This window comes from Leuciscus leuciscus (assembly GCF_965113295.1).
Source record: "Leuciscus leuciscus genome assembly, chromosome: 22".
Classification (NCBI taxonomy): Eukaryota; Metazoa; Chordata; class Actinopteri; order Cypriniformes; family Leuciscidae; genus Leuciscus; species Leuciscus leuciscus.
The window spans coordinates 18,011,426-18,029,326 of NC_138746.1; the positions used below are offsets into that span (position 1 = coordinate 18,011,426).

General features: G+C 38.8%; 1 protein-coding gene across 1 annotated transcript in view; it reads right to left on the reverse strand.

Moving 5' to 3' along the window:
* Positions 1-17,543, reverse strand: part of rtn1a (reticulon 1a) — a 31,325-nt gene extending 13,782 nt beyond the window's left edge. The window contains exons 1-3 of the mRNA XM_082153075.1: positions 17,019-17,543; positions 7,135-7,935; positions 3,286-4,188 (exon numbers count right to left, since the gene is read on the reverse strand). Of these exons, the coding sequence (XP_082009201.1) occupies positions 3,286-4,188; positions 7,135-7,935; positions 17,019-17,205 (1,891 nt within the window). The 5' untranslated portion in view covers positions 17,206-17,543. The remainder of the gene's footprint in view (positions 1-3,285; positions 4,189-7,134; positions 7,936-17,018) is intronic.
* Positions 17,544-17,901: the final 358 nt, after the last annotated feature.

Consider the following 17,901-nt stretch of genomic DNA (forward strand, 5'->3'; position numbering starts at 1 on the left):
CATTGAGAACACGGTAAGTCTTATCCCTCACAGCCTCGCTTTCATTCCAGTTAAAAATCAAAGATGGCGCTGTTGTGAATAAGGTCTGAAAGCTTTGTTTCCGGCACTGAATAAAAAATATATATATATATATAAAAGGTAATAGCGAGTTTATTTTATATCCCGCAATTCTGACTTTAAAACTCACAATTCCTTTGCAGAAACAAGCTTCCATACTTAGAACATTGCAGGCTAAGTGTGAAAATATAAGTCCTTACAGACTGAGTTACAAATAATAATAGAGCTACATATTCATTACAACAGAGAAACAAAAAGTGAATGTTTCCAGAAGGTCTGGTATTCGACGATTTCAGTTTTATTCATTTTCATCATCGTCTTCTGTTTCCCATAGCATCTTCCCACAAAGCGCTCACCAGGGTAACAGCTTAAGGCTCCCTGCCTCCCGTGTTACTATGGCAACAGGCTGATCTGCTGGTCCAGATCGTCTCAGTCAGAATTGCAGTGTAATAGTTGTTTTAATGGTTTAATATCACCACATTAAAAACACCCCGCTTTTTCACATGACGATATACTTCACCACTATAGAGAGATCTGTTGGTAATGTTCAAATCAAGTATTTCAATTAAAAAACCTAAAGCTTTGTTACATAAAACTGGTCTCTACCGCCCTCTGCAGGGGATCTACGGGAGAGCTGCAGAAAAGGCGTTGACCTCTTTTTCCAACATTCCAGAACCTTCAGTTTCACTCACCAGACAATTAATGGAACGTGTGTGTGTGTGTGTGTGTGTGTGTGTGTGTGTGTGTGTGTGTGTGTGTGTGTGTGTGTGTGTGTGTGTGTGTGTGTGTGTGTGTGTGTGTTTGTGTAAACGCAATTCACAACATCAGATATACACAAGTATGTTATACAACCTAATATATGATACCTTTAATTAATATAAGGAATAAATGAAACAACGTAGCAAATTAATTCATATAAACAGTCAATCAACTGCTGTTTCTTCTGTCAAAATGATGAAGAAAAACATGCTTGTATCATCATATGTGCATGCACTGCCCCCATTTTACAAGAGAGTTATATAAAAATACTATATAAAATACAACAAGCTAGAAAGTCTGCTTTTCTCGAGAGAACAACTTTAATCCAAAACACATTAATTTGTTCTAATGTTCATTCCTCCCACCACCGTCACGATTGCATGGCTCTCAGGTTCACGCAAACACTGAAAGGTGGACTGACTCCAGAGATGAGCATGTTTAGAGATGTGTTTTCTTGAATCTGGAGTCAACAAGTTCATAAACCTAACAGAATATCACTCCTGTCATAAATATCCAAATGAAGGCTTGCAATTTTATTCATTAGTCTTAACAATATGACAAGAATTGATGATAGTTATGAATGATCAATACCACACCACAGGAGCTGTGATATCTTTTTGGGTCAGGGTACACTAGAGCTTTTCTGCTGGCTCTTTGTTATTGAGAAGTTATGTAAATAAGCCACAGTGCAGTTGTTTAAACCCACCACTAGAGGGAGATTATCCCCTAATTCAGACTCAATCGACCCAGTCTGTGGCTGTGCCTGGTCAGTCAATGACTTCACAAACAAGGCACTTGTTCACATTGAAACTGGTTTCATATCGCTTTCAAAGGACCACGCTGTCATATCTAATGATCTAGACATAAACAATAAATAAATGCAAGCGAGCTTTAGTTATAAACAAGCATTTAAAGGCTACAATGGATATTTATGGATGGAAAATGGGAATTTATTTATTCTAGTTTATATGCATCGAATTGTTAACCTATGCTGCTTTCAAAATAATAGAAAAAATAGATTAAGGCATCTTAGTAGACAGGCTGTTACACAAATGTGTGATGTTCCTTAATGCCTTATAAAAAGACTGCATTTTTGTGTTTTTGAAATCAAATTAGTCCGTGCAACATAAGCAGGCTTTTCTATTTACTCTTTTATGGAAAACACCAGATGTGACAATAATCTCCTCAACACTGCATCCTCTGAGCACTGTCGAATTATCAACTGGTATTGCTACACATTCAAAGAGTTGGTGATAAAGAATGAGATCAGTGAGATGAATTGCACAGGGAATACAGGAACCCATGATTTAAATGAATATTTTGGGTTCGATACAATAAAAATTAAGGTTAATTTTGGTTACATATATTACAGAAAATGTCATTAATGCTGTAAATATAAGTACAATACAGCATTTCAGATTAATTTAGACTATAACTCACCTTTTTGAACTATTCTTTGAAAGAACAAGCACATAAGAGTCAATCATTTTAGGGAATGGGCAATACATTGGCCGGATGGCCACGTCCTACTGTATGTGTTTGATTCACTAAAAAGAGTCGGCTTATAAGAGTCCTTTGTCAATCAGACTACATTATTTAGCAGTTCATGTTTATTTGATTGCATTGCATTCATGAAGACTGTGAACTCACATTCACAACTCTTTTGTCTGGCATGACTGTTTTCGATAATGAAAAAGATTATGCGAATTAGCTTATGCTATTAAATACCTTAATTGAGTAAACTACCTATCGTGTAAGCTGTTATGGTGATATACTGCATCATAGGATCTATTCAAATATAGTTTTTTGTAATGAATGTGTTTAGAGATGGCATTTGGTGATAAACAGGAGATGAGCTGGTACTCCTACATCATCACTTCATCAGTTCATGACACTCACCACCTCTCATCACAGCTGTCAGGCATCAGTGGATGTTCTCTGTGTCACAGCGCTTATGTTAGCTGGCTTCCAAACCTTCAATCCTACAGAGTAATGGATCTCAACCTTTTTGACTCCAAGGCCTCCTATTGTCACAACACAATATTCGAAGGACCCCCATATTGGCAAAGATATTTTCTCTGGCATTTATGCTGTAATTATGATTGTTTAAAAACGTGCTTATTAACAGAAAATGGTTGATATGTCAACTCTTGATTTCGGTTTACATTTTGGATTCTTTTGTGTAGTGTTTTTTTCGTGTGTTGTTTTTAGCAGTTTAATTAATTGTTCTAAAAGCACCCTTGGTTATAAAGCAATGTTAGGATCTGAAATTAATTTTGTGTCATACCTGTACCTACTAAGTGAAAAAAATTAGTGTCCACAAACATTTTGCACATTAAACTCTATTAATTATGCATGCATTATTTGTATTTAAAAATGCCTTATCATTACCAATTTAATATCATTATATTATTTAAAAGATAATAAAACAACACTGCTTGGAGGAAGAATAAGCGCAGAGCATCTTACCTTTCTGTCTGCTGAAGCTATGGAGTAACAAGGACAGATCAGCATCTTTCTCTGTGGTAGAACTCGCAATACTGCTTTTGCTTTTATTCTCCTTCTCCTGACCGGAGTTCTGCTCCGGAGTCACTGTAGACGTTCCCATTACTGCAGGCCTGGGTTTGGTGGACCAGCTGTCCTCTGGTTGCGGCTTGGGCTTCTCAACGGGCACTGCTTTCTCCTTTTCCTTTTCCTTCTCTTTTTCTTTCTCCGATTCTCTCAGGGTGTTGGCTGGGGGGTCGGTGAAGGGAGAGACTGAAGGGGAGGAGGTTGTGATGGGCTTCGAGGACGTGACGCCTGTGGTCAGGGGAGATGATGTTTCAGGAGGTTTTGGGGCAGAGTATTCCTGCTCCCTCTTGGGACTTTCTTCAGAAGCTGATTCGATTAGCAGGTCACTGTCGAGCTCCGCCTCCCTTTCCTCTCGTAACAGACTATAAAGTGGAGGGTTGCTGGATTGACCAAAGCCCACCTTGGTTCCCCCAGATAGCTCAAATGGGTTACTAACACTGACCTTGTTGGTTTGTGGCTTGTCAAATGGGTTACTAGCTTTGTCAGTGGCAGATGTGTAGCTGGTCTGCTCAAATGGGTTGCTTGCTGGACTGAATCCGTCTTTTGTGGGCGGGGTCTTTGATGTCAAGTCGTGTATCGGCGAATCAGAATCTTCAGCCACTTGCTCAATTTCTGAATCTCCAGACTCGTCTTCACTGCCGTGAAGGTCTTGATCCCACGGGGATGAGGGTTTGGCTGAACTCTTGATGTCCTGGGCTGCAGGAAGATTGGGATGAGAGCTGATGCTGCTGGAATCTTGGGTGGAGCTCATAGACTTCATTCCTGCAGGCTGGAACAGCACATCAGATGGAGACTCGCGACCTGAAAAAGAGGATTGAGGAAAGTAACAAAATGTAAGAATTTAAGAAAGACAAAAAATATGACGGAACAAATATAAAATGTATTATCATTTAAAAATATGCACTAAAAAATGAATTAGAGGCAAGACCATAACACTCCAGTGTTTTTTCTGCCTCTAATACCCATTTATGCCTCAGAGTACAAAAATATTATTGAGATAAAGTAATTTGTTGCAATTATGATAAATAAAAACAGTTTTGTCAACTAACTAAATAAATACAATATATATTTGTATAAATAATTATGCAAAATATAGAAATCACAATTGAAGAAATGTCTCACTTATAACTCATGACTCTGAATTTGAAGATTAAATGTATGTGAATTGATTGTATTTCACACTATATCTATGTATCTAATCTATGTATCTATGTATCTATGTATCTATCTATCTATCTATGTATCTATCTATCTATGTATCTATCTATCTATCTATCTATCTATCATAGGCCCTGTCCCAAATGGCACCCTAAGCACTTACGGTCTTTCTCTGAGTCCGCACTTTCGTTACGTTTTGTTTCGTTACTTTGACTGTCGGGAAAAAGTCTGCTGCGGAGCTCGCATCAGTGCGGACTCGGCAAAAGTGCGCATCGAGGGTGCAAATCGACCGCAAATCGACTCGCGAGCACCCTTCTGAGACCTAAAATTACAAATGGGACACCCATACAGTCTCAGGGACTTAACGGACACGCGCAAGCGGCAGTCCACAAGACCGAAAGTGCATATGAAGTGTGCCAATTGGGACAGGGCCATACTCTCCATTACTATGTCTGTTGAAGGCCTTGACAGAGTTGGCAATTTTTCATAAACACTTTTTGTTATTCTGGATGAAACCTTCTTCACTTCCTGATAGCAATCAATAATAGAAGTGGTCTACATTTTAAAACATGTACATATATCTTCTGTGGAAGTCTCAGGACCAAAATTTTTTTGTCCAATCATTGCATTCAGTCCTACCTTCCTGTCAACATATGTATTTACATTTATGCATTTACCAGACTTATTTCCATACCTCCGCGCACCCTACTCATGCAGACATCTGACGTCAACGGTGCGTTCTGAAAGGCTATGCAGAGTTGTAGACAGACAGTCATCGAACGCCGCAAACAAACAGAGGCTGCCTTTTACAATTCCTCCTGAATCAAAACAACGAGCTTGTGCTGCGTTCACGCCATGTCGTAACCGTAATTACTCTAAGTTCTACCCGGAGCAGTCATGTCCTCAGACTCGGATTTAGGAATTTCTCTGGCAACACTATCAACGCCAAAATGAGTCTGCAGCAGTCAGGTGGTACAAGTCCAAATTGTTTACATTCAGTATTACAGTTTTTTTTATTCGCTTTGGTACTATTCTCACAAGTAAGTTGTACATTCTCAAAACGCTTAGTGTTAATATCACAACAGATCATCAAAAGTGCACTTTTTTCAAACATTTTAGCACTTTTCAATTGTGTTAGTACAATACACAAAATCACAAAGTATAATTTTCACACACAAAAAAAGTGTTTCATATATATATATAAATGTTTAATTCACAGTAACTATTTTTCATAACGCTCTTACTGTCAAACTTTTGATTTGCATCTCTTCTCGTTCAGTTTAATATGTTTGTCTATTATTTAGGCTAACCCAACTGAACTTAATGATTAATCATAATTTTGAACACCTATAGATTGCTATAGATATTGATTCTATAGACAGTTTCTATATAACTGTATATGTAATGTGATTTCTATAACCAAATGTAATGAATTCCTTTTACATAAGTGACCACCACTATGTTCAAAGTGTGTGCACATTAATGTGTGTTTGAGTGTGTGTGTGTGTGAGAGAGAGAGAGAGAGAGAGAGAGACAGAGAGAGAGAGTTAAAGAAATTTGCCATTTGTGAACATAGAGCAGGATAGAGTACAAGGGAGAGGAAACAGTCAATGACTGTGCATGTAACATCAGATTGATCAGAGATGCATCAAGGGAGACAGATGGCATCAAATACAGCGTTTTACATAATATATATGCCAGATTACCATGGTAGAGACTGCCACAGTACTGTAACTCACCCTTCATCTGTTAAGGTCAACTACAGTATAGATTCAGTCATATGGTATACAGTGAGAACATATTGCCAGAAAACTTTGTTCTAGCACAAAACATTATGGCAGTGTCATACTTCATCACGCCTTTTGATAACACATTGAATAGACACCATTACAAACATTGTGAAAGAAAGACTAGCTGTGTTACAAGCGTGATCAGTTTGGATTTTTGTACTAAGAGTTTTGAAAATATACACCTTACCTGTGAAAATAGTACCAAAGCGAATAAAAAAAAATTTATTGTAATGGTATATGTTTTGAGACATGAGGTCATTTAACACAGTCTCTCGTGGCGCTTTGCAGAATCTTCTCTGGCCGTGCATGACCTGCGCATTCATGTGTTTGGAGGAGGCGTGGCTTTACAGACACCCTGATGGGAGAGTGGGATCTAATGCTTTCAAAGCTATCTTGCTATTGCTAGCCTCTCCGAAATTGCCTACCTTCCCTTTAAACTACTAAAGTTCACATTGAGTGTTGCACCTTTTCTTCAATTGGGATGAACTTTTGATTTTTGGTTGCACCTCCTATTCAGTTGGTTGAACATCTCTTATTCAACTTTTTTCGTATATATATTGCCCATAACTACCTTCAAATTCAAATGACCTAATAACTAGGCTTGACTTAACTTTGCTTTTCTAGTTAAAAATTGGTTACATGAATTCAGTTAATTCTGCATCATGTCTACATCCGGTTTGCTACCCCTATTTAAATTCACTTCAAATACAAAAATGGATTTAATACAAAGAGCATTCTCAATTCAATTCAATTCAATTCAATTCAATTCAATTCTCAATCACAAGTGGGAGGGATCTACCTGTAGGGGAGTGGTTAGGGGAGTGGTTAGCTGACGAGGCTGCGCTGTCGTCCTCTGGTTCTGACAGTGTTACGGTGGGAAGACCCTGCTGACCAAAACTGAGCACGCTCTCTCTCTCGAACATGCCCCCTTGTGGAGACACTCTCACTGGCTGGGGCGTAGCAGAGTGGGATTCTGTTGTCACAGTGATCTTTACAGGACTGGCACTCTGTGGCGTTTCCATCCTACGGTACGATCGGAAATCTGCCATCTCTTCGTCCGAAGGATCCTCCACGTATGGAAATGCATGCTGCCCGCCGGCCGATCCCTGACTGTTCTTCACCTTTGTTTCTTCAGATCCAAGAGGGCTCTTCTCCAAATAGTGACCCAGATCGAAGGCGTCATGGCTGGATTCCTTACTTTCCTTTTCATGAATCTTAGACTTGAAGTCCTGGATGTCATCTTCGTCTTCGTCATCATCATCTTCGTCATCTCCATAGCCAGACATTGGAGGCTGCTGCTTGTTTTTGGCATTGCCCACACTACCAAAATCACAGAGATCATCCCCCATGTCCATGTAGCTGTAATGGTCAGTCTTGTGCGAGCCCTGCAGGGTTGTCTGATGGTCTGAGGGGTCACCTGGGGTCATGCCGATTCCAGAGTCGGTTCCAGTGGGAGCAGGTGGAGAACGGTTGCCCTCAGAGGAGAAGAGAGAGGCACCATCATTAAAAGGATTGGAGGGGGACTTTGAGGACAGAAGAGAGGTGTACAGATCACCCTCTCCTGGTGATGACTTCATAAACATATCAGACAGAGAGTCATCTAGAGAAAGAGAGAGAAAACAAATGTTATTAGTAATGGAAATCCATATCTGTCTGGATTGAAATAATTTTTCAATTATGTTTGTTTCCATTATTGGTTCAAGAATGAGTGCGTTTTTCTGCTGATGCACACAAAACACTATATTAATATACTAATGCCCGGTTTAACAGACAAGGCTTAAGCCTAGTCACAGACAGTGCCATTGTTTTGTCTCAAGATGCACAACAGTTATGTTTTTTTTTTTCTAAGGCACGTTTAAAAAAGCGACTTAAACGTCCTAATTGAACTAAGCCTAGCTTAATCTAAGCTCTGTCTGTGAAACCGGGCCTAAGTGTTTGGAGACTTAAATCAGTGCAACTGTAGGATGTCTGTTCGTATGATAATATGCATTCAAAGATACAAATTCAGAACAGATTTGTGTTGTAGAAAACACATATTCAGACCCAAAATATTTTCCAGGGAAAAAATTATATGACCAATGACCATACTTTAGTTCCTTTCAAAATACAGCAGTAAATGATAATCAACATATATAAAAAAAAAATATATATATATAAAAAAAAGGGAAAGTGACACGTGACGATACTTGGAATTTGACCTCTGCATTTAACCCATCCAAGTTAATGCACACACATTAGGAGCAGAGTAGTGAGTAGTTAACACACACACACACTGCAAACGTGGATACACACACCCAGAGCAGCGGGCAGCCTTTGTGTGGCGCCCGGGGAGCGATTAGGGGTTAGGTGCCTTGCTCAAGGGCACCTCAGTCATTTCCCACCGGTTCTGGAATTGAACCAGCAACCTTTGGGTTACCAGTTCAACTCCCTAACCACTATCATGACTGCCCCATAGGACTGCCCCATAATCAACTTGCCAGAAAAAAAAAGTGGTTTCAAGATAATATTATATGTTACGTTTTAAGATAATCGTTACGGACAATGATGGAGAGACTCAAGAAGAGACAACATGTAGAATACAACAGTACTTTTCTGAATGGTTAGTTGATGAATTTATGTTGCTGATGTGGAGTTAACTATCTTCAAGTCTTTAATTAGCATATTCTGTCATGATAATCTATAAAATCACTCGTGTGGGAACTGTTGTAAGATGCCTTCAGAGTGACATGCTGCATTTGTGTTTCGTACTGTACTGCATGTGAAAAGACGGATGCGACAGCTTGAGCAGACTCAAAAATGTGCTCGACTACAACAACTCTTCATCTTCTCAATATGGACTGCGTGTTCCCGGGGGCGGGGTTTATGTAAATTTTAGGGTTAGTGATGTCACTAACCGGGAAGGAATGTAGTGTAGTCCCTACCAGCCGTTTGTTGTAGTCCTTAAAAAACGATTTCTTTAAAAGCAAATATCTTCCTTTGCTTTGAATTGAGCGTTGAAACTTTGCAGATGTTGATTATGCTCAAACAGCAACATTACACACTAACTAATGTTCGAAAAGTGAAATCAATCAAGCACCCCTTTAAAGCACATAGACGCACATAAAGCCCCTCAGTTTTGCCTGTACAGACACAGTAGACTCAGCCATGTTCAGGGGTTAGAGGTCAGATTTACTACATTTAGATATGTAGATACTCATGGAGTTTTAGAGTATATTTGTGCATCTGCACTCAAAAATAGAAAAAAAAATAAGAAAAAGACAATAGACCAAGACACAGCCTTACACAAAGATATTAGGCAAAGGAGAGAGTTGAAAAAGAATCTATGCAGAGAATCAACATGAAAGTCGATCCTTTTTCCTGTAAATCAGATTCCCACTGGACTGAGAGAAAGAGCAGATAGGAACTTTGAACATGTAGTGACATTCAGACTGGTTGAGAACTGTGAACCCCACACAACCCTCTGAGACACAGCTGTAAACATCTGCTCTCTCTGTGAAATCAGCCGACTCTTAAGAGGATTAATGAAAACTGACGATGAACCCTGTGACTGTTAAATCTACAATAACAAGTACACACTTCTATTACATGCCCATCACCCTGCGCTAAAATTACAGTAGGAAATAACATCATCATGGACCAAAGGCAGAACACAGTTTGAAGAAGGTAATGCAATTTCAAAACCTAGCAAGATATCTTGCTGTCTATAGCCTATATTAGATGAAAAACCTCAATGAAAATGAGTCCTAAAATTACTAAAACTGAAATAAAAATAAATTAAAGCTAAATAGAAATTTTACAGTATGTGTCAGAATACACATCTCAACAGATTTATTTTCAATATTTCTCTTGCTTCATCCGCTAATTTTGATAGTTTTTTTTTTACACTGAACTTGCCACAACGCTTTATGGAAATGCCTTCTCCATTTGTGTGTGTGTTAAATGTGTTAATATCAAACACATTGACAATGTGAGTGTCTTGCCAACACATGACAGCAGAAAAACAGAATGAGATAAATGGAGGACCTGCTCTCTCTTTTAACAGAATGCAAGAGTGATTGCCCTAAGCAACAGACCAAAACAACCACACAATCTTTCGAAGTGACAAAGACAAAATTTGTTTTATGGGTGTGGCTGAATTCAGTATAGCATACTAAATTTACTATTTTTGGCCATGTCTCTTTATAGTAAGTTTAGTATGCTATTCTGAATTCAGCCAGTGATGCATGCTGCGTCCTAATTTGCCTAATTATACTACACCCTAAAAGTATGTATACTCTTTTTGTGAAAAAAATCCATACTTTTAAGTGTGTAGCAGAAAAGTAGAAAAGCTTTGGGACAAACCATCATTTCATAAAATTGCGTCTTTAATGGGAAATATTTACATGCATCCTGTCACTGTAAACTAGCCTGTCAATCATTTTCTCACAATTAAGATCCTCCAAATTTCATTTAATTTAATTTCCTACTGTATTGGAGAGAAAATAAGTTGCACAATGATCTGCCAGTCGTGGGTCTTTCATGCAGGGATCTCTCCTCATATTTTGCATAATGGTGCATTTAAAAGTTAGTGGCCAAACGGATCTTTATAAAAGTTCACATTGTTGTTGCAGATGAAATATAACACAGATAACATGAAATAAATATTTTTTATCAGGTTAAATGTTTGAGTGTAAGTCACTCACCCCTTTATCTAAATCTCTATACTTAACCGTAAGTCGCCCACATTCACCATTTTAATAGTTCTTTAACACTTTTTATTCATGTTTGTAGTTTTGAACTGAATCCTCCTCCAAAGCGCAATGGGTTGTGGACAATATTAGCCGTTAGTGTGCAAGGATCCACACTTCAAAAATAGTAGACCATCCGGGGACTTTTGGCATACTCTTTTCAACATACTATGCTTTGGGACTTATTCTAATCTCATATACTATTTAGAATGGATACTACACACATTGGGACGCAGGGTCAATTATGTCATTAGCAGTGCTTGCTGGGAGTAGGCCACTGCTGAGCTTTTTTGGCAGGACTCGCATTTCCATGGTAACAGCGACTTCTCTGATTGGTGGAGGATCATGGGTAGTTTAGTTACTAGCAATGAAAGGGACAGTTTACCTAAAAAAATAAAAAAAATGTCATCATTTACTCAACCTCAAGTCATTCCAAACCTGTATGACTTTCTTTCTTCTGGAATAGAAGATATTGTAAAAAAGAAAATGTCTCAGTGTAGTTGTCAATACAGAAAGTAATCTTCTGGACTGAATAAAGTACAGGCTTAGATTTTAGAATGACGTGAACCTGAGTAAACAACAGAATTATTATATAAACAATTAACATGGCATGACAATTAATTCGTTGTTAGATCTTCCCCAACTTTAAATATCTTTAAGTACCATCTACTCTAAAGTCACACCTGTTCTCTCTCACATTTTACTTTATTATTTTAACGGGTGTTGTATTGGATGTTGTTCTGTTGTCATTTTTTTTGTATTTACTTTTTATTTGCACTGTACAAGTTTGGAGTAACTGTGTAGCCTGGAAGGTGCTTTATAAATAAATAAATAAATACAAATACAAAAAATTAAATCCATTAAAAAATGAAGCTGAAATCACATTGACTTTTGTGCCACCATTTACCAACCTCAAAATTCTAGGTAGGTCTGTCTTGAAAGGTTTATACAATCAATTTCTTGATGGAGAAATGGTGTCGCGCTCTATTCGAGTGGTCCTTGTATGCTGACTGCCTTTGGCTGAAAGTGACAGAAGGAATGCTCTTTTCACATTCACCCTGTACTGTTTGTTGATCTCGCTCGGTCTCTCTCTCATGCCCGAGTGACTCTGTGAATGCAGACAGACAGTACACTCCAGCATTCCTCCTCGTTTAGGCCTTTTCCCTCAGCATATTAGACAGGCAGACAGAGAGAGAGAGAGAGAGAGAGAGAGAGAGAGAGAGAGAGAGAGAGAGAGACAACTAGTGGGAGAGAGACCATCAGAAGTGGATTACGCTGGACATATTGACATGTGTGAGTGATGTTACTGATGGTACAATCAGAGTTATGGGATTTGTGTTGTGTTGAGCTGCTCACCATGTGGACAGATCTTTTTCCAGCTTTTTTAAAGAGCTGTAAGCTCACTGACTTGGCTACTGTAAAAAGACTGAGCTATGTCTCGCTCTCACTCAGCCTATAAATAGACCTCCCTCTGTTTGTTTAAAAAGGGAGAATGCTAAAGACAGAGCCAACTACAGCCCAAACCAACATGAAAGACAGGAAGGGAGAGAGAGAGAGCGAGCGAGCGAGAGAGAGAGAGAGAGAGAGAGAGAGGGGGGGAAGAAACAAGAACCTCACCATAGCCAGAGTGTGAATGAGGGAAAGAGAGAGAAAGAGTCTTTGTGTGAGTGCATTTGAATGCCTTCAAGAGAATATGCGTAATTGGGCTTGCGTCCATGAGAGGAGGAAAGACTTTGTCTGCATTTTCCCAGGTTCTCTTTCCCAGGTTCTCCTAAAGTCATTAACAAACATTCTTCCAGTAATGTTAATCAAATGTTTGTTCATAGTTATCTGGTCTTAATGAAGTTCTCAAAACGTTAGCATGAAAACATTATTTGTACATCGTTCATGAAACACTTTAGTTCATCTAATGTTTTTTAAACATTACTTTTTCATTTTTGTTTTCAAACGAGAAAAAACATGGACATTTTGAACGTTCTGAGGACATAATGTTTCCATAACTTAACAGGAACAATCTCAAAATGTTCTTTGAACATATTTTTGTCAGCTGGGTAAGGGTTTGTGTATGCGCGAGTGTGTGTGTTAAAGCTAACCATCCAGTGCATGGGGGAAGCTGAGGGATTTCAGGCCCCAGCTCATGAATATTTGAGCATGTGAGAGAAACTGTGTACGCATAGGCGTATGTGTGTGTATGAGCATGCCCAGTTTCCCCCAGAGGTGTAAAGTCCAGGTTCAGAAAGTAAAAGTCCTCCACAGTATTTTGTTCCAATCACCTGGTTATCAATCACAGCTAATTAGCACAGTTTTTCAGCCAGGAGATATAACTAATTAGTGAAATCAGCTGGCTGAGTTCATGGGTGGAATAAACATATGGTAGGACTTTTACTTTCTGACCCCTGGACCCCCATAGCTAATAATAGCACTCTGAGCCATAATGGCGGCTCAATCTAACTCTATCAATCTAACTTAATGGACCGAAGAGCACCTGCAGAAGCAGAAACTGACAATTAGCAACATAGACAAAAGCAGTGAAAAGCTTTGATGGCTTTCTATGAAAATTTGAAAGCATGTGTGAGAGTGTATTTCACTACTTTACTGCTATGTGCGTGACAGGCTTCGCTCTGAGAGGGTTTCTATAGATACGTTACTACTTTATCTGTCACATTGATCCAGAGAAACACTAAAAGCACATTTAACACTGCAGCATGAGGCACTATTAAAGTACCACTATGAGTGCTTTGATGCCTGCCTCCGTACCTGCAATCATGTACACTTCCTTGTTGATATGGTAGCTCTGTGTTTTATTGTTGTCCAGTATTAAATCCACATCATTGTCTGAGGTTTACGCCAGACCACCTTATCTTAATAAACTCACTGTCATTATTTGTTACAGTCAGTGAGGGTTTAGTTTTAGCAGCTCAGAAATTCACAGAAAAAGAGAGAAAACTCCAGCTTTACAATGCAGAATAATACTTTCTAGATTAAATGTTATTCATAGCATCAAAACAGCAACATAGGTTGAAACAACATGTTTAGGCCAATAACGCAACCATTAAGCTAAACATAAATGTTGACATCCTGAACAAATCTATAGCCAGAATTAACCTTTCTTCCATTTCTCTTGGCATATTTAATCATGGCGAACTCTAATACACTCAATTAAATCTCTAAGATGGATGTGCCCGAAGCCGAATACTGTGGTCGGAAAGGAAATGACGCATTACGGAGTCCCTAAAGGGACATGATGGGAAAAAAATATGAAATGGGAGGAAAAATATATATTTCAATGGTTTTGCGTTCTCTCGCAATTATATAGTTGGGTAGTTATATTGTATATAATTTGCGGGCAACACGGAGCCGCTATCAAAATGCGGGTTATACGCTGATTTCACGCAGCCGTTATTTTGAAATCGAAAGCGAGGCTCCGGTGGGAAGAAAACCGGAAGTGTCGCCTTTAATCACAGGAGAGTCGTGAATGTGATAGTATTGTTGTGTTTAATGATGTTGTGTCAATTCTAAAAATGTACAAACATTTCTTTCATACTTTAGACTATATACAGTGAAATTCATTTATAAATAAAATATTTTTTTTTATATATAATTCAGAATGTAAAAAACGAAGCAGGTATGAACTATATACATATCCTATATTGGATATTAACATCCAATAGTGTAAATCGCGGCAGCAGCTTCAGGTTGGTAATCCAAGGCATTGTTGTTTATCTTTACTTCCGGGGTTCTTCCCACCGGAGCCTCACTTTCGATTTCAAAATGGCGGCTGCGTGAAATCAGCGTATTGAAATCGCTTTCACTTTCCAATTTGCAATCACGCATAGGCCTACTCTGTGTATAGGGAGTGGCGGTACGGAGCGCACATTTTACTACAAGACATTTGTCAATGACACTGTTGCGCACCAAATAATCCGACATCGTCCTCCTGTCAGTCATCTCTCCTTACTCTCTTCATGTGATAATTGAAATCTGTACTGTAATGTAACCGACTACCGCAGCAAGTCTAACTTCTAATCCCCTTTTAGGGGCTCCGTAGAATGCGCGATTGATTTTCCATGCCTTTCCGAATTCGGATTTAGGCTTGGCACATCCCTATTGCACTTTATGCATTAGCACTGGCCAATATGGTGGTCATGTTAAGACTTTTATGCAGCAACCTTTTATTACCGATGCCTTTGAAGAAATGTGCAGTGCAAATTAATTTATTCAGCAAGCAAAACTGTCATATAACAGGAGTTTATCAAGACAAAATGAATAGGGTAGAGAGGGGAGAATTTTTTTTTTTCTGTCATCCTTTACTCACCCTCAAGTTGTTCCAAACCTGTATGAATTTATTTGTTCTGCTGAACACAAAATCAGATATTTTGAAGACATCAAAATATCATAGCCAAACAGTTGATGGACCCCATTGACCTCCATAGTATGGAAACAAAATAATATGTAAGTCAATGGGATCCATCAACTGTTTGGTTTCCAACATAATTTTTTTAATATCTTCATTTGTGTTCAACAGAAAAAAATTTATTCATACAGGTTTTGAACAAGTTAAGGATGACAGAATTTTCATTTTTGGTTGAACTCTCCCTTTAAGGACTGTGCAATATTTTTTTTCTGTGAAACAAAAGTTAAATGTGTCTAGATTAGTTATCATAGGGTTCAGTGACAATGACATAAATTATAAACCAAGTATGAAAAATGTCCAGAGTTTTCATGTTATTAGATTTTTAACAAGGGTGGGGTAAAATGACCCAACTCTGCCAAAGCAATTTGCTTTAAACATTTACAGCTAAATTAAAGTACAAGTAGTTCTAGCTTAAAATTATAAAGACAAGCCAAAACAACATATAAATATGAATATTAATGAACCATGCTGAAAATCATTATAAGAGCCTATTTTAAAAAATATTGTTAGCTGATGCTAACTGGCTCGCTAACTAGCTAGCTGATGCTAACTTGAGGTACTTTTGGCTGGTCATGTGATCTCAACATGATGCCCCATGAGGTGGTTCCATGCAAAATAGATTAGGCTACTGATGTAACTGGAGCCGTCATTTGAGTGCATATCATGTTCAAGTAGTCTACTCATTTCTTTCTCTGTAAGACTTTTTAAGTGCACTTTAAGGCCAGACTCAACAAACCAGACATAATGTAACTGACCAGAATACAGAATAAAATACGAATATTAAATTGAATGCAAATGTGTTTTTCAAAAGTTTGATGCACAAAGGTTGAATCAGCAGGTTATGACAACACACTCTCATGGCAATTCGAAGCTAACTGTTATATCTTTAGTCTTCTTCTTACGATCTTCAAGCTTACGTTTCTTGTAATAATTCATAAGAAATCACCAGCTTGTAAATGAGTTACATTCGGGTTGGGTCAGACTGTGTTGTCAATACAGTATGAACTGTCATATTGAAATAAGTTTTCATAGTCCTGCTGTGCTCGAGGTCTATTAGAGGGGTGGACAAAGCCCAATTATTGAGCCATAGGCTACCCTGCGATTTAGACAGGCTGAGGAGAAAAAGGGCAGTGAGACAGGATGAGAACAAAGACAAAGAAATGATGATTACATTGTGGCTTTATGAACACGCATCATCCTCATTCTGAGAGTTCTTTCATCATCATTGCGCAATTCTAAAAACCATTAGAGAGCAGCATAAGAATGTTTTTGTTTGTTTTATTGTGTGTGTCGTTTGTTTGATCATGTTGTTTGAACTACCACAGTTGCCTAGAGCACACACAGCGAGTCTGTGTACGCAGAGACATCCAGGCGCTGTCACACCCATGGCCTGGTCTGTCTCTCTCTCTCTTCATCTCCAATTCATCATCATCATCGTCGTCGTCTTCATCTGCTTCTTCTTTTCTTTTATACCCGGCACTACAAAATGCGGGTGTCGCCGCTAAACCACACAAAGCGAAATTATACAAAGCCCAAATTTACCTGTAGATGCAGTTTCCATGGCAACGCCGCTTCCTTCAAAGGGATGGAATTGTTGCTTGGGCGCGAGCAAATCGTCCCGCATCTCGTCGAAGCGGGGCCCTGCGCTCCCAAACATCCCGTTCTTCTCCTCCTCCTCCTCGAACCATTTCCCATCCAAACCCGGCCCCTCGCTCGAATTGGCGGACATGCTTGCAAGTTATCTCACGCAGAGAGTTTGTTCCGAAGCGAGAACGATTCTGTGAGATCGCAGAAGGGATTGAAAGATGTGACGCTTAATATGGCCGATCCTGACCGATGCTTCCCGTCTCGCAGCAGCGGAGCCAGTGGGCTTGATGTGTTTGGTTCAGTGTCTCGGAGCTGACGTCACTGTATCTGTGCGGCTCGCGGTTGGCACGGATTTAGGACGGAGAACGAAAGCGACATTCCGGTTAGAGGACAGTCCGTGTGCGCGCGCCTCCACACCAAGGGCGTGGTTCATGCTACACATAAGACGCACGCAACATTAAGCTTTTTAAATGGACGTCAACGTAATGACAAATAATTCATTCAGCTATTCATAAAATTATTAAATAAACATGAGTTTTTTCCTGGTTATTGTTGCTGAAATGAGTTTTCCTCAAAAATGGTGTTCTTAATTATGTTGATTAGCCATTAGCTAATTTATTTATTATTTTCTTTATTTATTTTGCATTAAATTAGTTGATTTTGAATGAATTCTAGGAAGACATCCTAAAGAACAAATGTATTTTATATGGACATTTTTTTCCCTTTTATTTATTTTCTTCGGAATTGTAATGATTAGTTTGCCTTTTATATAATATGCTAGGCTACTCGAGTGACGAGGTGACGAGTCTTACGCACAGATATGGCTTTGAGGATTTGG